Source organism: Geotrypetes seraphini, chromosome 10 (genome assembly GCF_902459505.1).
Source record: "Geotrypetes seraphini chromosome 10, aGeoSer1.1, whole genome shotgun sequence".
Lineage (NCBI taxonomy): Eukaryota > Metazoa > Chordata > Amphibia > Gymnophiona > Dermophiidae > Geotrypetes > Geotrypetes seraphini.
In genome coordinates this window covers 13,842,191-13,870,104 of record NC_047093.1, presented here as the reverse complement: position 1 = coordinate 13,870,104, position 27,914 = coordinate 13,842,191, and the positions used below count along the sequence as shown (strand labels likewise).

At 47.1% G+C, this 27,914-nt stretch overlaps 1 protein-coding gene across 2 annotated transcripts in view; it reads right to left on the bottom strand.

Annotated features, from left to right (window-relative positions):
* ABCA5 (ATP binding cassette subfamily A member 5) overlaps window positions 1-18,547 on the bottom strand; it is a 153,137-nt gene extending 134,590 nt beyond the window's left edge. For both annotated transcript variants that reach the window (XM_033962419.1, XM_033962420.1), the window contains exons 1-3: window positions 18,454-18,547; window positions 12,748-12,865; window positions 2,729-2,933 (exon numbers count right to left, since the gene is read on the bottom strand). In XM_033962419.1, coding sequence (XP_033818310.1) covers window positions 2,729-2,933; window positions 12,748-12,852 — 310 coding nt within the window. In that variant the 5' untranslated portion in view covers window positions 12,853-12,865; window positions 18,454-18,547. The remainder of the gene's footprint in view (window positions 1-2,728; window positions 2,934-12,747; window positions 12,866-18,453) is intronic.
* Between the last annotated feature and the right edge of the window lie 9,367 nt (window positions 18,548-27,914).

The following is a 27,914-nucleotide window of genomic DNA, read 5'->3' as shown; positions in this document are numbered from 1 at the left end:
CCAAGGTGGCTTTATTCCCGCCTGTGTTTTTTGGCTGGTAATTGGTAGCTCAGGAGGGCGGGTCTCCCGAGCAACTGGGTGCTGGGGCTCATCTGGCAATGAGCGGTGGGCCGGCTAGGAGCCGTTCCTTGGGGTCAGGTGACCTGGTTAAAGGGGCATGAGGTCATGCCGCCCCTCAGACTCTTGCTGTTGGTGGTGGGGACAGGGGCAATATGTTGTACACCTGGTAGCTCGGGAGGAGGTTGCTGATGTGTTAATTGATGTTTCATTTCTTAATGGGTGTTAATATATGCAATGTTAATTTATTCGGTATTGTTGATCAATAAATAGAGCTGGGGCTATTTTCCATAATTGAGGGTACTGAATCCTTAATTAGTGGGGGCAATGAGTGAAGGGGTGGTTGAGGGCGACAACAGGGACCATCCAGATCCCGTTGTTACCCAAGGGAATGGTACAGTGTAAGCCGGGGTGAAATACTTCTGTGAATGAAAGAAGAGCGGGATCTGGGTGGGGGTGGGATGGCCAAACAGGTAAAAAAAGATGACAGTAAAAGCCAGAAGGATGCTCAGGTGTATAGGGAGAGGAATGGCTAGCAGGGAAAAAGGGTTCATAGAAAACCGCCGAAGACAAAGGCGCGCGCCGACAACTGAGCGCAAGATGGAAGTGCGCGCCGAAGAAAAAGAGTGTTTTTAGGGGCTTCGACAGGGGGTTTTGTTGGGGGACCCCCCCCACTTTACTTAATACAGATCGCGGCGGTGTTGTGGGGGATTTGGGGGGTTGTAACCACCATCATTATACTGAAAACTTAACTGTTTTCCTGTTTTTTTAGGGAAAAAGTGAAGTTTTCAGTAAAATGTGGGGGGTTACAACCCCCCAAACCCCCCACAACGCAGTGCGATCTGTATAAAGTAAAGTGGGGGGGTCCCCCCCCAACACCCCCCATCGGAACCCTTTAAAACAGTCATTTTCTTTGGTGCGCGTCTCCGCATTGCGCTCAGTTGTCTGCGTGTGCCTTTGTCCCGGCGCGCTTTTGACCTGACACCGGGAAAAAGAGGTATTGATGCCTCTGTACAGTGTTCCTCTGCAAATCTGCAGTTCGCAAACTCACTCATTTGCGGTCTGCTCTGACCGCCTTTTCCTGTAGTAAAGTCGGGCTACACCAATCAGGAGCTGCGTGTCAAAGCAGCTCCTGATTGGTGTAACCCGAGTTTACTACAGGAAGAGGCAGTCGGAGCAGACCACCAGTGATTTTCTTCACCCGCCGGCGCTCCAGCTGCCCTCTCCAACTGCCCTCTCCTGCCTCCCTTGTTTTTTCAAAATTTGCGGGGGTTCCTGAAACAGAACCTCCGAGAATTTCAGGGGTGTACTGTATCAGTGGCATAGCGAGGGTGAGAGACGCCCCTCCCCTTGTCTCCACCCCCCATTCCCTCCCCCCTCCCCTCTGCTGCGCGTCCTCCTTCCCTTCTCCCATACCTCTAGTTCTTCACTGCTGTGAGTGGCAGCATCGATGCGCTACTCGTGACCCTGGCAGCGATGCGCGGCACCCGGAAGTGACAACGCGGTGACAGCTGTGAACTCGAGGTACAGGGGAAGGGGAGCGTGCTTATGGCGAGGGGAGGAGTGGGAAGAGGCAGAGGGGGTGGAGAGGATGGCACCTGGGGCCAACAGCCCCCCCCCCCTTCTTACTATGCCACTGCTCTGTATAAGTCTCTGGTGAGACCTTCCCCTCCATTTATAGTGCTATGAACATTTCTGGAGACCGGTAGGCGAGGGGAGATATGATAGAGGTGTTTAAATATCTATAGGTCATAATTGAGTCTCTTGCAACCGAAAGGAAGCTCTGGAATGAGAGGGATGGGGTTCAAGATGAAAGCAGACGGACTCAGGAGTAATCTACGGAACTACCTCTTTATGGAAAGGGTGGTGAATACAGAGAACGGCTTCATGTCGGAGATGACAATTGCATCTGAACTCTGGAACGTGCGAGACAAGCACATTGGATCTCTTAGGCTAGGGAGAGGAAGGGATAGCAGGCAGCATGGACGGACAGACTAGATAGGTCATATCACATGACATCATTTCCCTGTTTCTATGTTATAAACCGTGCCAGGATTTCTCTACATTCTCTTAATGCACTCGCCTCAGCAGAGAAAGCTAACGCTCATGATTAAAATGTAATGGAGGATATTTATTTCTGTCTCAGAAATGATAACGGTACAGTCACCATAGACCAGGGGTGTCAAAGTCCCTCCTCGAGGGCCACAATCCTGTCGGGTTTTCAGGATTTCCCCCATGAATATGCATGAGATCTGTTAGCATACAATGAAAGCAGTGCATGCAAATAGATCTCATGCATATTCCTTGGGGAAATCCTGAAAACCCGACTGGATTGCGGCCCTCGAGGAGGGACTTTGACACCCCTGCCACAGACAGTACATTTGCATACAAGACTTCAGTATAGAAGCATGATGGCAGATAAAGGCCAAATGGCCCATCCAGTCTGCTCATCCGCACTAACCATTATCTCTTCCTCTCTTTAAGAGATCCCACGTACCTACCCCAGGCTTTCTTATAGAAACCTAGAAACATGATGGGCTCTTCAGCTTGGAGAATAATGGAGCAGAATAATGCAAATATTGCCAGACCATCATACTCCTGTAAGGACTGTCGCTGGCCAAGCCAGGATGCACTCGTGTTGCCAGAAAAGTTTGACGAACCCACACCATACCCTTTGTGAAGCAGTTAGATGAGGCAATGTGCAAGATCCTTCGGGTAACGTTTGTCACTGGGGCGTATCCGACGGTGAATTGCGAGTCTGTAAAGTTATCCAGGGTCCCAAGGGAAGTATTAGGCACCACACTATACTGCTTGTTCGGACTCAATTTGCTTGATAGTATCAGCAACACTAGGAGAATGACTGGAAAAAAGATTTCCTGTGGGAAGAGGGAAAAAAAAAAAAACGTACATGAAAAGTTTACAAAGAGGCCCATGACCAGAAACAAATGTGCCAAGCTGGAAAAAAACAGCTGGACTAGATTCAGTAAATGGTGCTCAAAAATTTTTATTTATTTGGTTTTCTTTACCATTCTCCTCATAATGGTTTACATGAATTTTTCCCTGTCTGTCCCAGCGGGCTCACAATCTCTCTAATGTACCTGGGGCAATTGGGGGATTAAGTGACTTTCCCAGGGTCACAAGGAACAGCGTAGGTTTGAATCCACAACCTCAGGGTGCTGAGGCTGTAGCTTTAACCACTGCACCACTCTAGAAATCAAAATGTAGTAAAAGTGATCCAAGTGAAGGACAATCCAGCCATTGTGACATCACTAATGAGGTTGGTTGGCTCTTATTGGTGGAATGAGGCATTATGACATCACAATACCAGCTCTGGTTATCAGAGGATGAAACTTTTCACACTATTTATCCTCCCAGGGGAGCTCAGAATGGTTTACATGAATTTATTCAAGTACTTTTCCCTGTCTGTACTGGTGGGCTCACAATCAATCTAATGGACCTGGGGTAATGGGGGGGGGGGGGGATTAAGGGCTAGATTCACTAATTCCCGATTCCGTGTCTGATCCGTGCCCATTTGCATGCAGGCCGACAAATTCACAAAAAGCCTGCATGCAAATGGGGACGATCGTTCACATGCCCCCAACCGACTGCACGGATCGCTAGAGCCCTGATAGGAGTGACAGGAAAAGCAGCCTCCTGTCACTGCTGTCAGGGCTTCTGCCAGCTTTTATAATTTTTTTTTTTTTAATCGGGCAGATATTTCGCGTGTTTTACACACGCAAAATATCAGCCCGATTAAAAAAAATAAATATTAAACCCCCCCTCCCTCTCCCGACAAGTGCCCTGTCCCCACTCTCCGAACCCCCTCAAAAGTGTGCCCCGCTGCTTAAAATTATGGCAGGAGGGTTCCCACTCCCTCCTGCCATCGGTCCCACTCCCGGCTTCCCTCATCCAAAAAACAAACAAACAACAAACGGCAGGAGGGAAGCCAATTCCATCCTGCCAACTCCCTCCCCCCCCTGGATGCCTCCTCTCCATTCCCAGTCCTCTCCCCACCACCCCCGTACCTTTAACGGCCAATCACTAAGGAAGTCCCTGATTGGCTGAGGCGCCTCAGGCCCCTGTCAAGGCTGAGGCTGTAGCTTTGACCATTGTGCCACACAGTCCCTCCCCCCAAAAAAATCACGCAGTGTTATTCTATAAAAAGTGCTCCGAGTTGCGCACTATGTACAGAAAAGTGCTTAGAGTCGATTTCTGTGCCAAACTTTGCGTGCACTTGGTGTAAATCCTGGCGCATAGATGAGGCACAGATTGCCAGTATTCAGTAATACTGTGTGCATGTTTAGTGAATGTCCCTGACCCGCCTATATCCCTCCCATGGCCACGCCCCCTTCTGAGTTGCACACTATACAATTTGCGCACGAATCTTCACAGAACACTGCATAGCAAAACGGGCGCACAAATCCAAAACGTTGTCAATTAACGCCAGTAATTGATTGTCAGCGACCAATTACTGGTAATAATTGGATCATATCTGCGGATCGTGAGCAATTTTTGCGCACAGAAATTTGGGGGCTCTTTCTAGAATCCATGGCTCTATGCTATGAAAAAAAAATCTTTACTAACCCCCTCCTTTACAAAGCTGCGCAAGCATTCATTTTTAGCGCCGGCCGTGGTGGTAACAGCTTGGATGCTCATAGGAATTCTGTGAGCGTCGGCGCTGTTACCACGGCAGCTGGCACTATAAATGCTAGTGTGGTTTTGTGACGGACGGGGTAAATAAGGCCCAGAATCCATAATTCCTTCCATCTGATGACCCAAATGCTTCCAGCCTGGTGACAAAACTCTGCCTCATGCAACTCTGATCTTAAAGGGCTCAATTTTTAAATGCTTTGCTGGAATAGAGGTCCCGATTTTTTTTTTAAGTTGTAACCCATTCTGAGCTCCTTGGGGTGGACGGGATATAAAACGAAATATATGAGTAAAACTGAAATCAGGAACAACTGTACTTTAATCCTTGCAGAGTGAAGAAAACGGCTCGGCATATCGTTATGTCAATTGAAAGTTCTATGCATTGCTTCACCCAGAAAACTTACCTGCAGAGAGACAGCAGGTACAAATCTTGGCGGGCAATTTCACGAGGCTTTAATGAAAGCACAGCTGTCTGTGTAGGCTAAATTGGCATCACTGATCCTAAAATGTTAAAACTAGCCACAGGGTTTGCACAATGGCACACTGACGAATGGCTGCCCTCCCCCCCACTCCCCATGTGTAACTCAGGCCCCATTGTTCTAAATAGAGGTCTGCACGGGAGCGGTGATCGCGGGGGTCCCGCAGGAATCCCCCCCCTAACCCACGGGACTCCCATGGGGACCCCCCTCTGGCCCACGGGACTCCCACAAGCATGGAAGGCTTTGGAAGTAGGGTTCGTCCATATAATATAATGGACACGTCAGCCTTAGTAAAAGAGGGGTTTTATAAGTGAATTACCTGAACAGAAAACAAAAAAAAGGTTCCGCCAAAGAGATTCCACAAGGAAAACAGCAAAAGAAACTGTGGAATTGATGATCCTGTCAGAATTAATTGCTGCTTTTTATGGGGACGGGCGGGGATGGAGGTAATTCCTTGCAGGGATGGGTGGGGACGGAGAGGATCCTGGCGGGGACGGGTAGGGACGGAGAGGATCCTGGCGGGGATGGGTGGGGACGGAGAGGATCCTGGCGGGGATGGGTGGGGACGGAGAGGATCCTGATGGGGACGGGTGGGGACGGAGAGGATCCTGGCGGGGACAGAGAGGATCCTGACGGGGATGGGTGGGGACGGAGAGGATCCTGGCGGGGACAGAGAGGATCCTGGTGGAGATGGGTGGGGACGGAGAGGATCCTGATGGGGACGGAGAGGATCCTGATGGGGACGGAGAGGATCCTGATGGGGACGGAGAGGATCCTGGCGGGGACAGAGAGGATCCTGGTGGAGATGGGTGGGGACGGAGAGGATCCTGATGGGGACGGGTGGGGACGGAGAGGATCCTGGTGGAGATGGGTGGGGACGGAGAGGATCCTGATGGGGATGGGTGGGGACGGAGAGGATCCTGGTGGAGATGGGTGGGGACGGAGAGGATCCTGATGGGGATGGGTGGGGACGGAGAGGATCCTGATGGGGACGGAGAGGATCCTGATGGGGACGGAGAGGATCCTGATGGGGACGGAGAGGATCCTGGCGGGGACAGAGAGGATCCTGACGGGGATGGGTGGAGACGGAGAGGATCCTGGCGGGGACAGAGAGGATCCTGACGGGGATGGGTGGGGACGGAGAGGATCCTGATGGGGACGGAGAGGATCCTGATGGGGACGGAGAGGATCCTGATGTGGACGGAGAGGATCCTGATGGGGACGGGTGGGGACGGAGAGGATCCTGGCGGGGACAGAGAGGATCCTGACGGGGATGGGTGGGGACGGAGAGGATCCTGATGGGGACGGAGAGGATCCTGATGGGGACGGAGAGGATCCTGATGGGGACGGATAGGATCCTGATGGGGACGGAGAGGATCCTGATGGGGACGGAGAGGATCCTGATGGGGACGGAGAGGATCCTGATGGGGACGGGTGGGGACGGAGAGGATCCTGGCGGGGACAGAGAGGATCCTGACGGGGATGGGTGGGGACGGAGAGGATCCTGATGGGGACGGAGAGGATCCTGATGGGGACGGATAGGATCCTGATGGGGACGGAGAGGATCCTGATGGGGACGGGTGGGGACGGAGAGGATCCTGGCGGGGACGGAGAGGATCCTGGCGGGGACAGAGAGGATCCTGACGGGGATGGGTGGGGACGGAGAGGATCCTGATGGGGACGGAGAGGATCCTGATGGGGACGGAGAGGATCCTGATGGGGATGGGTGGGGACGGAGAGGATCCTGATGGGGACGGAGAGGATCCTGGCGGGTGGGATTTCTGTCTCCGCGCAACTCTTTAGTTCTAAACTTGTGCCTTTAATAACTGACGCTAAACCAGTTCTCTCCAGTTCAGTACTGAAGTATTTTAGAGGAGCATGTGGCAAAGGTGGAAGCCACAGCCTCAGCACCCTGAGGTTGTGGATTCAAACCCCGCGCTGCTCCTTGTGACCCTGGGCAAGTCGCTTAATCCTCCACTGCCCCAGGTTCATTAGATAGACTGTGAGTCCACTGGGACAGACAAGGAAAACTGTCTCAACCCCTTTCCCTGATGTCATAATGCCTGGCAGAAACCCAAATAATAGTAACATTCCAGAACTCATATTATGATGTCATAATGCTTCATTCTACCAATGCCTAAGGGCCAACCGCATCAGTGATGTCACAATGGCTTCATTGTTCTATACTTGGCTCACTTCTAATATTGTATTGGAGGAGAGCGTGGTGCAGTGGTTAGAGCTACAGCCTCGGCACCCTGAGGTTGTGGGTTCAAATCCCACACTGCTCCCTGTGACCCTTGAAAGCCACTTATTCCTCCACTGCCCCAGGTGTATTAGATAGATTGTGAGTCCACCGGGACAGAGAGGGAAAATGCAAAAAGGTGGAACACAAGTCCAATCCCTATCCCCTCCCCCATCCTTATTTTAGCTTCCGATGCACAATAATGGCTCTGCGTGGTCTTTTCCGTGCTTCAAAGCATCCTCCAATAATACTATGTAAATGTAGTACAACAAGGTCATAAGAACATAAGCATTGCCTCTGCGGGGTCAGACCAGGGGTCCATCGTGCCCAGCAGTCCGCTCCCGCGGCGGCCCCCCCAAGTCCTTGACCTTTAAGTTCCCACCACCTACATTGTTTAAGCCCTAATCCTGAAGTACCCTGTATAGTACCCCTCTATCTATACCCTGTAATCCCTTTCTTCTTCAAGAAGTCATCCAAGCCCTTTTTGAAACCCAACATTGTACTCTGTCCCATCACCTCTCCTGGAAGCGCATTCCAGGTGTCCACCACCCTCTGAGTGAAGAAGAACTTCCTAGCATTCGTCTTGAATCTGTTTCCTTTCAGTTTTTCTGAATGCCTTCTTGTTTTTGATGTCCCCGCTAGCCTGAAGAATCTGTCCCTCCCCACCTTCTCTATGCCTTTCATGATTTTATAAGTCCCCTCTAAGTCTTAGCTTTTCCAGGGTAACGAGCCCCAGCTTCTCTAGCCTTTCGATATATGTAAGGTTTTCCATGCCCTTAATCATCTTTGTTGCTCTTCTCTGGACCCTCTCGAGCATCGCCATATCCTTCTTAAGGTGCGGCGACCAGTATTGGACGCAGTACTCCAGATGCGGGCGCACCATCGCTCAATACAGCGGCAGGATAACTTCTTTCGTTCTGGTAGTGATACCTTTTTTGATAATGCCCAACATTCTGTTCGTCTTTTTTGAGGCCGCTGCACATTGTGCCGTTGGCTTCATCATTGTGTCCACCAATACCCCAAAGTCCTTTTCAAGGTTGCCTTCCCCCAGTACCCTCCCTCCCATCATATAGCTGTACATCGGGTTCCCTTTCCCTATGTGCAATACTTTACATTTCTCTACATTGAAGCTCATCTGCCATCTTTTTGCCCACCCACCCAGCTTGCTCAGGTCACTTTGTAGATCTTTGTATTCCTCAACAGTTCTGACCCTACTGGAGAGTTTTGTGTCGTCTGCGAATTTTATAACTTCGCATTTCGTCCCTGTTTCCAGGTCATTAATGAATATATTGAACAGCAGTGGCCCCAGCACTGACCCCTGTGGGACACCACTCGTGACCCCTTTCCAGTCAGAGTAATGTCCCTTTACTCCTACCCTCTGCTTCCTGTCCACCACCCAATTTTTGATCCATCTGTGCACGTCCCCTTCCACCCCGTGGCTCCACAGCTTCTTTAGTAGGCGCTCGTGGGGTACTTTGTCGAAAGCTTTTTGGAAGTTCATGGTGCGACCTCACCTGGAGTATTGCATTCAATTCTGGTCTCCTTATCTCAAGAAAGATATAGTGGCGCTAGAAAAGGTTCAAAGAAGAGCGACCAAGATGATAAAGGGGATGGAACTCCTTTCATATGAGGAGACTAAAACGGTTAGGGTGCTTCAGCTTGGAAAAGAGACGACTGAAGGGAGATATGATTGAAGACTACAAAATCCTGAGTGGAGTAGAACGGGTACAAGTGGATCGATTTTTCACTCCGTCAAAAATTACAAAGACTAGGGGACACTCGATGAAGTTAACATAAGAAGTGCCTCTGCTGGGCAGAGGTCCATCGTGCCCAGCAGTCCGGTCGCGCGGCGGTCCAACAGGTCCAGGACCTGTGTAGTAGTCATTAATGTTAAAATGAGCACGCTGGGTGATGCCAAGATATTGCCTGGTGATGCAAGAAATGAAGCGCTAAGCTTTAACACTCCAAAATTACCGACATGTCTGGAGGTGCCGATAGAGTGCTAAAAAAAATATCTGAGGTGCATATGTTACAGGCGCGTCTTATGCGCATGTGTCAAAACTGTATACCGGAAAGTATGGGCCGCCAATTGCATGAGAGATGAAGATATATTCATCATACTTGATGGGGGGGGCCATATATCTGTGTCTTAAAAGAGCGTCTCATACGCGTTCATTAAAAGCATAAGCCGGCAGGTCTGGGCTGCTGATTGCATGAGAGGTGCAAGTTAAAAAAAAAAAAATACGGGGGCAGCATATATGTCCCGCAGAAGCAGTGTGGAATAAAAGAATTTGCATGGCTTGCTGATAGTTCTCCACCCCTCCCCCTCCGCCTATAGCATCGACAGACCCTCGGAAGCGGAAATCCATGCAGGACGTACTTCTTGAACGGAGAAACTTTAACTAGGACTTCAGCAGAACGAGATTTAGGAGTAATCATCAGTGCAGACATGAAAACTGCCAATCAAGTGGAGAAGGCTTCATCTAAGGCAAGGCAGATATTGGGTTGTATCAATAGAAGTTTCGTCAGCCGAAAGCCTGAAGTCATAATGCCGTTGTACAGGGCCATGGTGAGACCTCATCTGGAGTACTGTGTGCAATTCTGGAGGCCACATTACAGTAAAGATGTGCGCAGAATTGAATTGGTTCAGCGGACGGCCACCAGGATGATCTCGGGGCTTAAGAGAGACTGAACAAATTGCAGCTCTCGAGGAACGTAGGGAAAGGGGAGACATGATCGAAACATTTAAGTACCTCACGGGACGTGTCGAAGTGGAAGATGATATGTTCTTTCTCAAGGGACCCTAGGCCACAAGAGGGCACCCGCTCAAACTCAGAGGCGGAAAATTTCATGACAACACCAGAAAGTATTTCTTCACAGAGAGAGTGGTTGATCATTGGAACAAGCTTCCAGTGCAGGTGATCGAGGCAGACAGCGTGCCAGACTTTAAGAATAAATGGGATACCCATGTGGGATCCCTACGAGGGTCAAGATAAGGAAATTGGGTCATTAGGGCATAGACAGGGGGTGGGTAAGCAGAGTGGGCAGACTTGATGGGCTGTAGCCCTTTTCTACCGTCATCTTCTATGTTTCTATGACCCTTATGACGTGTGCCCATGATGCCCTGCAATAAGGAACGCCTATGGCTGACACCCATGCGTGCCTACAACGTAGCATTTTCAGGTGCACGTAAACATCTAGGCCGCTTTCTGTGGACTATTCTGCGCACGTGTCAGCCGCTTTCTCCGACGACCGATCGGACAGAATTGCCGTGGACTACCGCGGAGCTCATATGCATGCAGAGTTTTTGCAGCATCGCTCGTCTTTTTGAAATCAGACAATTTACCAGGACCACAACGAACCACACGATTTTAATGGTAACTTTAGAACACTGGGGTCTCAGTGTGCTGCAAATTTAAAGCCAGCGTATGCCCATAACTGAATTACAGGTGTAAATTAATCTGCGCAAATATTCCAGGGCAGGGATGGCTGGAAGTGGAGGAAATTTTCAGATCTACAGACACAACTTAAATTTTCAACGCGTTGGGCAAGGATAAATTTAGGCATGTTATGTAGGCACCTAATGAAACCACAGCTCAACATTTCAGCACCAAGGCTAGTGTTTCTTTAAAATGCCAGCTGTGGTGTTTAAATAGTACTTCGAGGGTTCTTAAACCTGTCCTGGGGGACCCCCAGCCAATTGGGATTTCAAGACATCCCTAATGACTATGCTTGAGAGAAATTTGCACGCCTACTTCCTATTTTTTAGGCAAATCTCACTCATGCATAGTCATTAGGGATATCCTGAAAACCCGACTGGCTGGGGGCTCCCCAGGACCGTTTTAAGAACCGCTGCTTTACTTCATTTGATGACATGCCTCACCAAAACAGTTCAAGGCGCGCTACAGAATAAACATTGAAACGCAAAACAGAAATGTCAGAAAATAAAACGCACAGCAAAACAAACGAAACATCCAATATAAGTACAGTGGTATCTTGGATTACGATCATAATCCGTTCCAGGAGCATGCTCGTAATCCAAAATGCTCGTATATCAAAGCAAGTTTCCCCATAGGAAGTAAGGGAAACTTGCTTTGATATGTTCCCACCCCAAACCTTCCCCCCCCCCGAGGCCAGCAGCGCTGCCCCCCCCCATGAGAACCGGCATTGCTTCCCCCGAAGGCCCCCCCCGCGAACGGGCACCTCCCCCCCGCCGCCACCGGCACCCCCCCCCCGCCGCCACCTGAGATCCCCCAACCCACCCGAACCCTCTTCTTACTTCCAGTGTAGCCTCCGCATCGGCATCGCCGGCATCAGCATGTCTTGTGCTCGAAAATCTGCTTCCTGTGCCAGGCCTTGAGCGTGCATGCATGCTCAAGGCCCGGCACAAGAAGCAGATTTTCGGGCACAGAACATGCTGGTGCCGATGCGGAGGCTACACTGGAAGTAAGAAGAGGGTTCGGGTGGGTTGGGGGATCTTAGGTGGAGGCGGGGGGGGGGGGGGGGTGCCCGATGGTGGCGGGGGGGGAGGGGCGCTCGTACAGCGAGGCAAGCTCGGTTTACGAGGCACCAAATTTGCGAATGTTTTGCTCGTCTTGCAAAACACTCGCAAACCGGTGCACTCGTAAACCGAGGTACCACTTAAGAACAATAACATTTCTGAAAGCACCAAGCCAAGACAGACATTTGCAACAACAGAACAAAGGCCAACCCCCTTCTCCTCTGTCGTTTCCTATCACTAGCAAATGAAAACTGTCTGGGTTTTGTTGGCTCGGGCCTACCTCGCCGGTGCTCTAGCAGCTGGTTAGGACAGAAGCAATGCTGATCTGTGGAGTGGACTGGTATCACTCCTGCCCCCAATGGACCCCGCTAGACCAGTTTTCTTCAGTGCAAGGCCCAGGGGCAGGTGATAGTCCTGGAGACCTCCGAGGTGACTCGTCATCATTTTGGCTTTTTTTTTCCCTGCTAGTCTGCCTTTCTACCCAAGGAGGGGGTTAGATTTGCAAAGTGCCAATTTGCAGACTCTTATGAAATAAACTATAACAACACTCTTTTCAGCCACAGCGGCAAAATAGCATCGGATTTATTTAGGAATTTCGATGGGCTGAGAACTTTTGAGCACCTTCTCGTAGAACAAACTGCATTATAACAGGTTTTGACTGTGGCAAGTAAATAAAACTCACAAAAAGCTATTATGCAGAATATTGACTAGTGCAGCCACGCTCTGCCATGCCACAATCTACAATGCACAAATCCATTCTTCACCACGACCAAACAAGAAATGCTTCTCTGAGCCAGCTAAAGCCAGACATCACCAACCTGTAAGCTGTTCTTTGTGGTTCTGTGCTTAACAAGGTAATTCTTGTACAGAAGAGCTTTGGTTTGTCTCCAAACCCCAACACCTTTTGCACTGAGAGCAGCCATTTCTTAGAGAAACCTGCCAAGAGGAAAAGGCATGATGTTACAAACATTGTTTTAGGCGTTTATCTCCAGTGCTGCATCAAACTTTAAGTTTTTCCTTTTCAGCTTCCTCCCCCCCCCCCGTTTTCCTTAAATTTGAAATTTTTTTTCCTTCCCACCTGCCTCCCGTGGTGATCACCAAAAATGGTTTTATAATTCTCATTTAACTTCAATTTAAAACTGTATTTCCTATATGGCGACTCCTTTCTGAATACGCCTATAAGAAAATTGTTAGTGTTAATATTTAATCAAATTAAAAAAAAAATTATTTTTTTTTACAAAGCCACAGTAGAGGTTTCTACCAAAGGCCAGCGAGGTTAAATGCTCCCACGCTCATAGAATTCTCTCAAGACCTTTGAGTCTCAATTAAAAGCCCACTATTTCAAAATGGCATTCGGCATGACCTCAGAACAACAAGAAAAGGCAAGGAGGATGCCTTTTCAACCAAAAATAAACCCCCTCTTTTACGAACGCACAGCGGCTCTAAAACCCACGCTATGCGTCTGTAAAAGAGGGGGAAAGTCTTTGTTAGAAACAGTAGTAGCTTGTTTTTTGTTGACTATTATTTTATTTTATTCAGTTGATTCAAGACATATGTTTACTGTTTCTTATACTTATACTGCTTTTTGTAACTTTTAAATATTCAATAAAGAAACTGAACAAAAAAATAAAATTAAAAACAAACTAAACAAACAAAAAAAAAAGGAAACAGTAGGTCCCAACAAGGATCTCAGTTTCGGGGAATAGAAGACGCCTTCTTCAGGGGACACTAAGAAAAGAATTGCAGCATATAAAGGAACATTTAAAATCATAAAACATTACATGAATTCAAATGAAGTAAAAATATCAATAAAACATATTAAACCAAATATATAAATCTATATATAAAAAATTGAATGTATCTCTTTGTGTGTGTGTGTATATTCCAGCATAACTCTGAAACGCATGGAGAGATTTCAACCAAACTTGGTATACAAATGACTTGCTATCTGGGGAAAAATACTGTGGGGGTGGGAAGGGGGTGACATGTAAAAATTCTCAGAAACGATAGATATTACTGTCTACCCCATAATTTTCGGCCTCACTGAGGTGATTTTCAAGCATAACTCTGAAACGCATGGAGAGATTTCAACCAAACTTGGTATACATATGACTTACTATCTGGGGACAAATACTGTGGGGGTGGGAAGGGGTGACATGTAAAAATTCTCAGAAACGATAGATATTACTGTCTACCCCATAATTTTCAGCCTCACTGAGGTGATTTTCAAGCATAACTCTGAAACGCATGGAGAGATTTCAACCAAACTTGGTATACATATGACTTGCTATCTGGGAAAAAATACTGTGGGGGTGGGAAGGGGTGACGTAAAAATTATCGAAAATGACAGATAATTGGGATAAATAAATATCCAGGCAACGCCGGGTAATCAGCTAGAACATAAAAACCAAGGCGAGGTGCTCTTCTGCCTGCCTGCTTATTCGGCATGACCTCCTCATAAGATTATTTTTACTTCAGCAAATGTATATATATAGATATGGGTTTTTTAAATTCATTTTTATATTAACCTTTGCCATTTGTTGCTTTCCTTTATGCTTTTTCCTAAAGCACTGTAACCCTTTCTTTTCCCCGTCAGCCTAATCGTGTTCAGTTTCTTCCCTTGTCTTGGTCTCCTCACCCTTGTCTGTTTTATTGAATTTTTTAACTTTTGCACGCGATTTTTGCTCCTGTAAACCTCTTTGATATAACTCTTTTTTGTTATAGAACTCTTACACCACTGCGTCAGCGCAGTCCTCTGTCTTGCACACCGCACTGAGCTGCGAGGTCGTAGCGGTATATACGAGTACTGTTATGTCATATCAAATAAAATAATTGCAACTACAAACCTCCACCGCTGCTCTGTAAAAGGAGCCCTTAGGCAATTTATCTCCAGCGTCGTATCAAACTTTGCTATCTTTAAATTCCGATTTTTTAAGATTTTGAAAGGTACAGGATCCCCGTAAACGAACCACAGAAAACCTTTCTTTTCTTTTTAGTCTACATTCCAGCACCGTCGTCGACAGGAATAATAATTTGAAACGATAACAGTGCCTTCGTGCAAATAACACACCACGTCACTTACAATCACAACACTTCAGAAAGACACAGCATGCAGCCCGTTCGTGGTGCGCCTTGAGGCTCATTTTCCATACCTACTTCTCCTTATGATTTCTAGAGCACCGCCAGGCACGCCCGGGCGCTGCACAGACAGGTGGGAGCGTCGGCAGCATCCACAATGGCTTTCAGTGTACACACTGACATTGGTTTGATATTACCAGAGATCTGATTGTGAAGAAGGTGGAACATCAATTACAAATACAATCATTACATTTCCAAACATAACGTGAAGAGCTTTATTAGACAGAGTGCTGGCCTATACAAGATTAGTTCAATAAGAACGTAAGAATAGCTGGGTCCTTGGAGCAGAGTAGCCCAACGGTTAGTGCAGTGGTCTGAGATCCCAAGGAACTGCAATGCTGTTCCGCTCCGTTGCCCCAGGTACAGAAAGTTGGATTGTGAGCTCACTAGGGACAGAGAAAGTCCCTGCATATAACTGTGTATTAGAGAATGACACGGGGAGAAATTTTTATCCCGTCCCCAAGGGAACTTAGTTTCCTGTCCTGTCCCGTCCCTGCGAGTTCTTTTCCTGTCCCTGCACCATTCCTGCAAGCTCTGTCCTCATCTGCACAAGCCTCAAACATTTTAAATCATAAGTAGCAATATTCTAGAGCTCAGATTGTGATGTCATAATGCCTCATTCCACCAATGCCTAAGCTCCGTCCTCATCTGCACAAGCCTCAAAAACTTTAACATCCTAAGTAGCAACATTCTAGAGCTCCGATTGTGATGTCATAATGCCTCATTCCACCAATGCTTAAGCTCCGTCCTCATCTGCACAAGCCTCAAACCCTTTAAAATCATAAGTAGCAACATTCTAGAACTCAGACTGTGATGTCATAATGCCTCATTCCACCAATGCCTAAGCTCCGTCCTCACCTGCACAAGCCTCAAACACTTTAAATCATAAGTAGCAACATTTGAGAGCTCAGATGGTGATGTCATAATGCCTCATTCCACCAATGCCTAAGCTCCATCCTTTAAAATGCTAAGTAGCAACATTCTAGAGCTCAGATTGTGATGTCATAATGCCTCATTCCACCAATGCCTGAGCTCCGTCCTCATCTGCACAAGCCTCAAACCCTTTAACATCATAACTGTTCGAGGCTCGTGCGGTTAAGGCAGAGTTTACAGGAATGGGGCAGGGACAGGGACAAGACTCACAGGGTTGGGACAGGAAAATTGAGTTCCTGTGGGGACGGGGGACAAATTTGCCCCCGTGTCATTCTCTATTGTGTATGTCTAATAACACTATAGAAATGATTAGAAGTAGTTCAGTATTCTGATTCCAAGTGGTCAATCCAGGTCACAAGCACCTGGCAGAAACCCAAAAAAGCAGCAAAGATCCATGTTACCAATTACAAAAGTGGAGGCTGCAAAAACATCAAATTATAGCATCAAAGATTAAATATAAATGTGGTTTTTTTTCTTTGATTCTACCCTGTATAACAGGCACACGTTGTTTCATTTGGGAATCTGAGCTCTTTTTTCCTCCTTATGTAAAGTCAGCATTTCATAGACATGTATGTATTTAATTTTTGATGCTACAATTTGACGGTTTTGCAAGCTCCACTTTTACAGCTGGTGTTCCACAAGTAAAAGTGGTTTGCTTTCCTTAGCGATCCATGTTACCAATCCCAGGGATAAGCAGTGTTTTTTCACCCTGTCTAGATTAGTAGCAAATTATGGACTTTTCCTCCAGGAACTTGTCTAAACCCAGCTACTCTAAATGCTGTTACCACGTCCGCCAGCAATGAGTTCCAAAGCTTAACTATTCGTTGAGTGAAAAAAAATAATTTCTCCTATTTGTTTTAAAAGTATTACTAAGTAACTTAACTGAGCGTTCCCTAGTCTTTGTATTTTCTGAAAGAGTAACTTATGTTTACCCATTTTACTCCAGTAACTGGACTTTTGCACCGGGTTTTGTGATTCAAAAGGTTTTATGAAACCTTTTGAAAAAAACTGTACAGTATTTATTGTGTCTGAATTCTTAAGCAAGTTTAACCTTCTTTCTTTTGCAAAGGCCGTGGCACTGGGTTCATAGTCAAAAGCTTCCGCCGACAACCGAGCGCAGACAACTGAGCGCAGGACTTAATCGTGCCAAAGAAAACCGCACCCCCCAACATGGCAGCGTGATCCCTATTAAGTAGAGTGGGGGGATCCCCCCACACCCCCCGTCAGAACCCTTTAAAATACAGGTTTTCTTCGGCGCGATCAAGCCCTGCGCTCAGTTGTCTGTGCTGGGTTGTCGGCGCGCCTTTATCCTCGTGCGCTTTTGACCCGTCACCGTGGCATTGTGTCCCCCCCCCCCCCCCACTCCACACACAGTGAGGCTGGGTAGCAAGACCCCAACCCAAACATCGTACGGAGCCAGCGTCTCAGGGCTCTTTTTACTAAGGTGCGCTAGCGATTTAAGCGCGCGCTACCCCCCCCCCCACCGCACTACGCGTAAAAACTAATGCCAGCTCAATGGTGGTGGTAGCGTCTAGCATGCGTGGCAATGCAGTGCGTGCCACTTTCCAGTCCACCGCTCCATCCCTGAGCTGGGACCCCCCCAGCCACAAACTGCTCCTTTGATCCGGAGAAATGAGCCAACTGACCTTGGCCAAGCGATCTACTTTATTAAATATATTTCTAGCTTACATCTTTCACGGTTCGAGTTACTGACTCCAGTCGATGGAGAAAGGCTCTTCAGGGAAGCGAATCCTGATGGCGGCTCTGCCCATCAGGGGTGACCACAACATATATTGTATATCTCCGGATGGGCACTTGTGTGGGGTGGGGTGGGGTGGGGTGGGGGTGGGGACACAATGCCACGGCCTTTGCAAAAGAAGGAAGGTTAAACCTGCTTAAGAATTCACACCCCAAAAATACCATATGTGGCTGACTATCCTGCTGTCCACGGAGAACCTAAGTTACAGGTAAGTAACTACACTATACTGTACAAAACCCGGTGCAAAGGTCCAATTACTGGAGTAAAATGGGTAACAAATATTGTATATCTCCGGATGGGAGCTATTATTGCATGGGCTCTTGAAGCCCTTCAAACCAAACCACCGGAGCCTTAAAAACGGCAAAATCTAACGTCAGACTGGCTCGTTTTCCCCAGGAACAGCCATGCTGGGTCCGTCTAGCAACAGCGGCCGATCCAGGTCGCAGCACCCGGCAGAAGGTCATAGAAATCGCTTTTTACTTGCAGCTGAAAATCCGCAAAGCTGAGCATCGCACGTTATATCAGGGGGGGGGGAAGTACCGCGCCAAAAGAGAAAGCGGAGGCAGGTGAAGCTGCTCAAGGGTCTGAAGCTCCGCCAGCGAGACAGACCGAGCCCCGACCGCGCCCTGCAGCTGCCCGGTTCAGCCGATCCCGGGCTTCGGTGGTTATTGCGACCCCCCCCTCTCCCCGGTACCTGAGCAGCAGCGCTCCGGGATCTCTCTCTCGCTCTGCTTACTGCCCCGGGAGACGGTTACCGGGGAGACTGGCGCTCCAGTAGCAGCAGTCCGGGCACCGGGAAAGAGGGGGCGTGGCCCCGAGTTACTCCGCCCTCTCTCTCTCTCTCCCTCCCTCGTCAGCATAAGCCCGGAGATCTGCCTACGCCGCCCCACCCCCACTCCGACAGCAGAAACCCAAAGATCCCTTAGTCCAGTGGTTCCCAACTCTGTCCTGGAGGACCACCAGCCAGTCGGGCTTTTCAGATAGCCCTAATGAATATGCATGGTGCAGATTTGCATGCCTGTCACCTCCATTATATGCAAATCTGTCTCGTGCATATTTATTAGGGCTGTCCCGAAAACCCGATTGGCTGGTGGTCCTCCAAGGAGTACAACCTCCCGAAATTTCTCTCTATTTCCCCCTCTATACCCCCCGCTGCCAATAAGCATAACCCCAGAAATCCCTCGACACCCCCCAATAAACACAACCCCAGAAATTGGTCTACACCAGGGGTGTCCAATGTCGGTCCTCGAGGGCCGCAATCCAGTCGGGTTTTCAGGATTTCCCCAATGAATATGCATGAGATCTATTAGCATACAATGAAAGCAGTGCATGCAAATAGACCTCATGTATATTCATTGGGGAAATCCTGAAAATCCGACTGGACTGCGGCCCTCGAGGACCGACATTGGACACCCCTGGTCTACACCTTCCCCCAAGGAGCACAACCTCCCGAAATCTCTCTGCACTTCCCCTCCATAAGCAATACAACTCCAGAAATTCCTCCGTACCCTCCCCCGAAATCCCCCTATACCTGGTTTCTTGTTTTGTAATGCGTCCTTGAATAGGAAAAAGGCGGACTAAAGAACCTGAGTGACATAACATAACAGACTAAGATGCCATACTTAAGCACACATATGTATTCCTGTTATTGACATGGTATAAGCGGGCTTACCCAAATGCCATTATAGAAATTGGGACTGGATCAGGACGCTTAGTTGATCTAGGTGCCTAACTTAATTGGCTTAAACAGCACTGATAATTGAAAGCACCATTACAAAACGATTAAAAAATTAATTTGCCAGTAGGCGTCTAGAGAATGACACGGTGACAAAATTCATCACCGTTCCCGTCCCCGCGGATAACCGCGGGAAACCATCTTCATGTCATTCTTTAAGGAGAGAGGGAAGAATCAGAGTATGAATGGCCACAACCACTGACCCGCAAGCTTTGCTTTGAAGAATGCTGGTGTAGAAGGACCGAGGTTGAAACAGACACTACAGAATGACAGTCTCTGGTATCCAGAGCAGATATTGTGATGTCATAATGCCTCATTCCACCAGTGCCTAAGAGCCAATCACATCAGTGATGTCACAATGGCTTCATTATCCTTGGCTCCCATAAGAATCAGAGTATGAATGGCCACAACCACTGACCCTCGAGCTTTGCTTTGAAGAATGCTGGTGTAGAAGGACCGAGGTTGAAATAGACACTACAGAATGATATGGGATTATTTCCCGCGGTTATCCGTGGGGACGGGAATGGTGATGAATTTTGTCACCGTGTCATTCTCTCTATACCAAGGCACTTACTGGCAAGTAGGCATGGTTAGGGGGCAGATTCGGGGCGGATTTGAGTGTGGATTGACTCATTTTGGCCATGAAAACCCTGGCCTAAATGGCGCCTAAGGACTTAGGCCCAGATTTTCTAAACGGCGCCCCTGATTTTATTTATTTTAATTTTATTTAAAATATTTATAATCCGCTTACCGAACTAAGGGCTCCTTTTACTAAGGTGCGCTAGCGTTTTTAGCGCACGCACAAAATAAACTACCGCCTGCTCAAGAGGAGGCGGTAGTTGCTTGCGCCCTATGTGACTTACCTTCACAGTATCATCAGACACTATAACTTTCATCTACAAAACAGCACTTTAAGATTCCAGTTTCCTACCCGGAAAACAGATTGCACTGATCCCATATCTTTCACCTCCATTTCTAGCATTGCACTTTTAAAATGATCAATATTAAGTAAAAGCCTGAACAAAGAAGTATGTTTTGAGCATTTTCCTAAACTGAAGTACATTTTTGCAAAACCGTATTGCACCGGGTATCCCGACCTGCAGGGAAAATTAAAGAGGCATGAGGGAAGGGAAAGGGCGCACACGTGCGGCAGGGGGGGGGGCAGAAAGGAGCGGAGGAGAGGAGAATAGATGCCAGAGCCCCTGCCTTAATCGTGCCCGGGGTGGTCCGCCCCCTCCACACTCCCCTTACGCCGCCACTGGCTGGGAGTGGATCCCGAGGACTAGGTTGAAAACCAATGGCTAAAACAGGGGTGGGCAACTCCGGTCCTCGAGGGCTGTAATCCAGTCAGGTTTTCAGGATTTTCCCAATGAATATGCACGAGATGTATTTCCATGCACTGCCTTCAATGCATATTCATTGAGGAAATCCTGAAAACCTGACTGGATTCTGGCCGTCGAGGACTGGAGTTGCCCACCCCTGGCCTAGTACTTTGGGACTTTTTTAACACTGTACTAGAGCAGAGATCTCAAAGTGCCTCCTTGAGGGCCGCAATCCAGTCGGGTTTTCAGGATTTCCCCAATGAATATGCATTGAAAGCAGTGCATGCACATAGATCTCATGCATATTCATTGGGGAAATCCTGAAAACCCGACTGGATTGCGGCCCTCAAAGAGGGACTTTGAGACCCCTGTACTAGAGGGTGTTTGGATTACTCTAGGCCAGGGGTGTGCAACTCCGGTCCTCGAGGGCCGGAATCCAGTCGGGTTTTCAGAATTGCCTCCAATATTCATTGGGGAAATCCTGAAAACCCGACTGGATTGTGGCCATCAAGGAAGGACTTTGAGATCCCAATATGTAATGCAATCTGGGCACCCAGATGTTATAGAATTTGCATGTAGTGTCCTGCATGTTCGCACCTGAATTTGGGCAACCATGGTGTTCTACAGATAAATGTAGGAACCATTTTTATCTCCCATAGAAATTCACTGAAGTAAGCAAACTTACTGGGCAAAAATGTTCAAATTGAAGAAATGTGGGGGGGGGGAGGGAATACTTTAGAAAAATAATTCAATCTCAGTCAGGAACATTGTAGGATAAAGTGGTCAACACCCTGGACAAGGGGATAGGGGTGGTCCCTCTCCAGTGTGGGGGCTGTTTCAGGTCAGTTCCCTCACATTCTGTCCCCTCACCTTTCCCCTAGACCAGGGGTAGGCAATTCCGGTCCTCGAGAGCCGGAACCAGGTCAAGTTTTCAGGATATCCGAGACGGTGAACAAACATGTCGATAGCAGAGAACCGGTGGACATAATATACTTGGACTTCCAGAAGACGTTCGACAAAGTACCGCATGAGAGACTTCTCAGAAAACTACAAAGCCATGGAATAGAAGGGGATATACTAAGATGGATAGGAAAATGGCTGGAAAACAGAAGACAGAGAGTAGGCATGAATGGGAAGTACTCAGACTGGAAGCAGGTAACTAGCAGTGTGCCTCAGGGTTCGGTTCTTGGGCCTATCTTATTCAATATCTTTGTAAATGACCTGGAAGAAGAAACGACCAGACTTATCATCAAGTTTGCAGATGACACAAAGCTATGCCGGGCAATCAGGTCGCAAATAGACAACGAGGAACTCCAGAGAGATTTGAACCAACTTGAGAGATGGGCAGAAAATTGGCAGATGAGTTTTAATGTGGAAAAATGCAAAGTGATGCACCTCGGCAGGAAAAACAAAGAGCATGAGTACAAACTGTTAGGTACAACACTGGGGAAGAGCGAACAAGAAAAGGACCTGGGGGTACTGATAGACAGGAACCTGAAGCCGTCAGCTCAATGCGCAGCAGCGGCAAAGAAGGCAAACAGATTGTTGGGCATGATAAAGAAGGGAATCACCAGTAGATCAAGGGAGGTCATAATGCCGCTTTATAGAGCAATGGTCAGACCACACTTGGAATACTGTGTCCAGCACTGGTCTCCATACCTGAAGAAGGATATGGCACTACTGGAGAGGGTGCAGAGGCGAGCGACTAAGCTGGTAAAAGGTATGGAAACCTTGAGCTACACAGATCGCCTCAGAAAACTGGGATTATTCACCCTCGAGAAGAGAAGACTGAGAGGGGATCTGATAGAGACTTTTAAAATACTGAAAGGAATCGACGAAATGGAGCAAGCTCCCTCACCAGCAGGAGGAAAGGATGGTGAGCAAGTAACAACGTTATTCACATTGTCAAATGTGACTCGGACAAGAGGTCATGGACTGAAGCTGAGAGGGGACATGGCCAGGACAAATGTCAAAAAGTTCTGCTTCGCACAGCGAGTGGTGAACGCCTGGAACTCTCTCCCGGAAGAGGTGGTGGAGGAAACCACCATTCTAGGATTTAAGGAAAAATTGGACGCACATCTTCTTGCAGGACACATTGAGGGATAGAAGTGATCAAGGTATTCGCCAGGGTACGCCTGGCCGAGCCTCCGCGTGTGTGGATCACCGGACTGGATGGACCCCAGGTCTGATCCGGTGCAGGCTTTTCTTATGTTCTTATCCACAATGAATATGTATGAGATGGATTTGCATGCACTGTCTATCTCAGGCATATTTATTGTGGATATCCTGAAAACCTGACCTGGCTCCGGCTCTCGAGGACCGGAATTGCCTACCCCTGCTCTAACCAGGGATGGGCAACGAGGGCCGCAATCCAGTCAGGTTTTCAGGATTTCCCTATGAATATGCATGAGATCTATTTGCGTGAACTACCTCCCATTTTGGTTTCCAGTACAAACCAAAAGCTGCAATGAGGAACGAGTGAAAATATTTTATAAAACCAGCAACTATGCAACCAGCAATGCTGAGACTTCCATTTGCTTTATCGCTTCAATGTTTGTACATTGCTAGTTTTAAATAATTACTTTAAATACAAAAAAAGTTGTTGTTTTTTTACGGGCAGCCAATTTAAATTTTTCCAGATGTAACGAGAGCCACTCAGGAACATAGGAAACAGTTCTTGTCCCTGAAATCCAGGGTTTTGGCCATTGGTGCAACTTTTTCCCTGTGTTTCCCCTTTAGATGTATTTTACATTATCAGTGTAAACAATTTATATTTTTTGATCATTCCCATTTGGAGAAATATCTATTGGAACATGAAAAAAGGGTAATTAAAACAGATAATGGATCCAAATGTTCATAGTAAGAATGCTAACTGGATTTTCATCAGGAATTACACTTCTCCCTCCGGATTCGCGGGGGATAAGGGCAGAGCCGGACCACGAATGGCGAAACAAATATCCGGCTCTGACCCACCCCAGCCTCCCTCCCGCCTTCCCGGCCTTACCTGGTGGTCTAGCGGGCTTTCGGGGCAGGAGCGATCTTCCTACGCTCCTGCCCCGTGCAGATCGCCATTAGGAAATGGCTACTGTGAGTTCCCGTAGTCTCTCGAGACTACGACGGGAACTCCCTAAAGCTATTTCCTAATGGCGATCTACACGGGGCAGGAGCGTAGGAATATCGCTCCTGCCCCGAAAGCACGCTAGACCACCAGGTAAGGCCGGGATGCCAGGGGGAAGACTTAAGGATGCTTTTTTTTTCTTTTTTCCCCCTCCCCAAAAAATCACAAATATGTGAAATCGCGATTACTGAAACCGCGAATGGGGAGGGGGAAGTGTATTCACTTTTAGTTTATTCTTGCAAATTTCTCCTTGAAATGGACTTTAGAATTAGTTTTTTCTATTTCTTATAGAATATGTTTCACCAGTTATATCTATACTTGATATGTATAATTGAAATTACTAAATAAAAACAAAAAAAATCGTTCCATGACGCGACCTCATCTGCAGCATTGCGTTCAATTCTGGTCTCCTTATTTCAAGAAAGATATATTGGCGCCAGAAAAGTGACCAAGATGGTAAAGGGGATGGAACTCCTCTTGAATAAGGAAAGACTAAAAAAGTTAGGGCTCTTCAGCTTGGAAAAGAGACGGCTGAGGGGAGATATGACTGAAGTCTACAAAATCCTGAGAGGAGTAGAACGGGTACAAGCGGATCGATTTTTCACTCCGTTAAAAAATTACAAAGACTAGGGGACACTATGAAGTTACAGGGAAATACTTTTAAAAACAATAGCAGGACATTTTTTTCACTCAGAGAATAGTTAAGCTCTGGTACGCGTTACCAGAGGATGTGGTAAGAGCGGATAGCATAGCTGGTTTTAAGAAAGGTTTGGACAAGTTCCTGGAGGAAAAGTCCATAGTCTGTTATTGAGAAAGACACGGGGGAAGCTATTGCATGCCCTGGATCGGTAGCATGGGAAGCTGCTACTCTTTGGGATTCTAGAATCTTGTTACTTTCTGGGATTCCGGAATCTTGCTATTTGAGATTCTGTATGGAATGTTGCTGCTCTTTGGGATTCTAGAATCTTGTTACTCTCTGGGATTCCGGAATCTGGCTATTGTTTGAGATTCTGTATGGAATGTTGCTACTCTTTGGGGTTCTAGAATCTTGTTACTCTCTGGGATTCCGGAATCTTGCTATTCTTTGAGATTCTGAATGGAATGTTGCTACTCTTTGGGGGTTCTAGAATCTTGTTACTCTCTGGGATTCCGGAATCTTGCTATTCTTTGAAATTCTGTATGGAATGTTGCTACTCTGGGATTCTAGAATCTTGTTACTCTCTGGGATTCCGGAATCTTACTATTCTTTGAGATTCTGTATGGAATGTTGCTACTCTGGGATTCTAGAATCTTGTTACTCTCTGGGATTTCGGAATCTTGCTATTCTGTGAGATTCTGTATGGAATGTTGCTACTCTTTGGGATTCTAGAATCTTGTTACTCTCTGGGATTCCAGAATCTTGCTATTCTTTGAGATTCTGTATGGAATATTGCTTCTCTTTGGGATTCTAGAATCTTGTTACTCTCTGGGATTCCGGAATCTTGCTATTGTTTGAGATTCTGTATAGAATGTTGCTTCTCTTTGGGATTCTAGAATCTTGCTATTCTTTGAGATTCTGTATGGAATGTTGCTACTCTTTGGGGTTCTAGAATCTTGTTAGTCTCTGGGATTCCAGAATCTTGCTATTCTTTGAGATTCTGTATGGAATGTTGCTACTCTGGGATTCTAGAATCTTGTTACTCTCTGGGATTCCGGAATCTTGCTATTCTTTGAGATTCTGTATGGAATGTTGCTACTCTGGGATTCTAGAATCTTGTTACTCTCTGGGATTCCGGAATCTTGCTATTCTTTGAGATTCTGAATAGAATGTTGCTACTCTTTGGGGTTCTAGAATCTTGTTACTCTCTGGGATTCCAGGATCTTGCTATTCTTTGAGATTCTGTATGGAATATTGCTTCTCTTTGGGATTCTAGAATCTTGTTACTCTCTGGGATTCCGGAATCTTGCTATTGTTTGAGATTCTGTATAGAATGTTGCTTCTCTTTGGGATTCTAGAATCTTGCTATTCTTTGAGATTCTGTATGGAATGTTGCTACTCTTTGGGGTTCTTTAATCTTGTTAGTCTCTGGGATTCCAGAATCTTGCTATTCTTTGAGATTCTGTATGGAATGTTGCTACTCTGGGTTTCTAGAATCTTGTTACTCTCTGGGATTCCGGAATCTTGCTATTCTTTGAGATTCTGTATGGAATGTTGCTACTCTGGGATTCTAGAATCTTGTTACTCTCTGGGATTCCGGAATCTTGCTATTCTTTGAGATTCTGAATAGAATGTTGCTGCTCTTTGGGATTCTAAAATCTTGTTACTCTCTGGGATTCTGGAATCTTGCTATTCTTTGAGATTCTGTATGGAATGTTGCTACTCCTTGGGTTTTGACCTGGATTGGCCACCATGAGAACGGGCTACTGGGCTTGATGGACCTTTGGTCTGACCCAGTAAGGCTATTCTTATGTTCTTATGTAACTAAATAAATGCTGAGACTTCCATTTGTAAAGCTCTGGAAATAGTCTTTCATCTTCTTATTTAACTTGTTTTAAGGCTTCAATGTTTGTACATGATAGAATTCACAGAATACGATATTTCTTTGTGTAAAAAAAAAAAAAAGATTATGGGGTCCTTTTACTAAGGCGAGCTAAAGATTAGCACATAACATAAGAACATAAGCAGTGCCTCTACCGGGTCAGACCAGAGGTCCATTGCGCCCAGCAGTCCGCTCAAGCGGCGGCCCATAAGGTCCAGGACATGTATAGTAATTCTCTATCTATACACTTCTATCCCCTTTTCCTTCAGGAAATTATCTAATCCTTTCTTGAACCCCAGTACCGTACTCTGTCCTATCACACCCTCTGGAAGCGCATTCCAGGTGTCTACCACGCGTTGGGTGAAGAACTTCCTAGCATTGGTTCTGAATCTGTCCCCTCTTAATTTTTCCAAATGCCTTCTCGTTCTTGTAGCTTTCGAAAGTTTGAAGAATCTGTCCCTCTCCACTTTCTCTTTGGGCGCCTTAGCATTTAGCGTGCACGAATCTTTAGCGTGCGCTATATCAGTTAGTGCGCCTTAGTAAAAGGACCGCCTAGGCACTATAGGACGGATGTTTGCAATTTAGTCCTGAAAACGACATAAAAACATGAATTGGAAACATAATCCCGTTCAACCATTTACGGCAAAGATCTCAGGCTGCTAACTAAGATGGCGAGGTGCCGGGGAAGAGTGCGCAATATGTCACTATGCAATTCAGAATCACGAAAGATGCCCACCGGATCGATGCTGCAAAAAAATAAAAAAATAAAAAAAGTGGGTGCAGAGTACATTCCAAAATTATACTCCCATGTCGTCGTACAGAGCTCATGTTACTCAATTAATTCAACGGACTGTATTTTTAGCTTCACTTATGACCCCTCTTAATGCAGAAATATGCAGCAGCAACAGCTAGCTTGTTTACTATCCTTCCAGCACCTTCCCCCCCCCTGCCCCACTCTTCTAGAAAACTCAAGACAAAGAGGGCAAGATGACCAGGGCTTCCCCCTGCTGGTTTGCAGAAAACAGAGAGGCAAGGTTATTAAAATCAGGTTAGACAGCTGGCTTCAACATCTTCCTCTAGTTCAGCATTCTTGGAAGTGCTTCTTGGCAGAACAGCCTGTAGTCTTCGGAGAATTAAATGCTTTTAGACGCTTCTCTGCGCTAGCAAAGCAATGTTCAGATCCATCTGCCCCGGGCATACAGGCGACCCCCCTCCCCCCAATCCGGCTAAAGGTAGACCACAGGGTGCCACAGGGTCAGGGCCACCGCAAGACTAATAGCTCCCTGAGAAAACCTCGTGACCTCGGCCCAAATTTTCAGGACCGTAGAGGTTTCAATAGTTAAACTTAGAAATCATTACCCCAACACCATCCTTTCTAGAACCTCCTATATTGTTTGATCGAATATCGTAGTGCTCCTGACTTTCGAACTGGCAACCTGCCAACTCAGTCAATGCATTTTC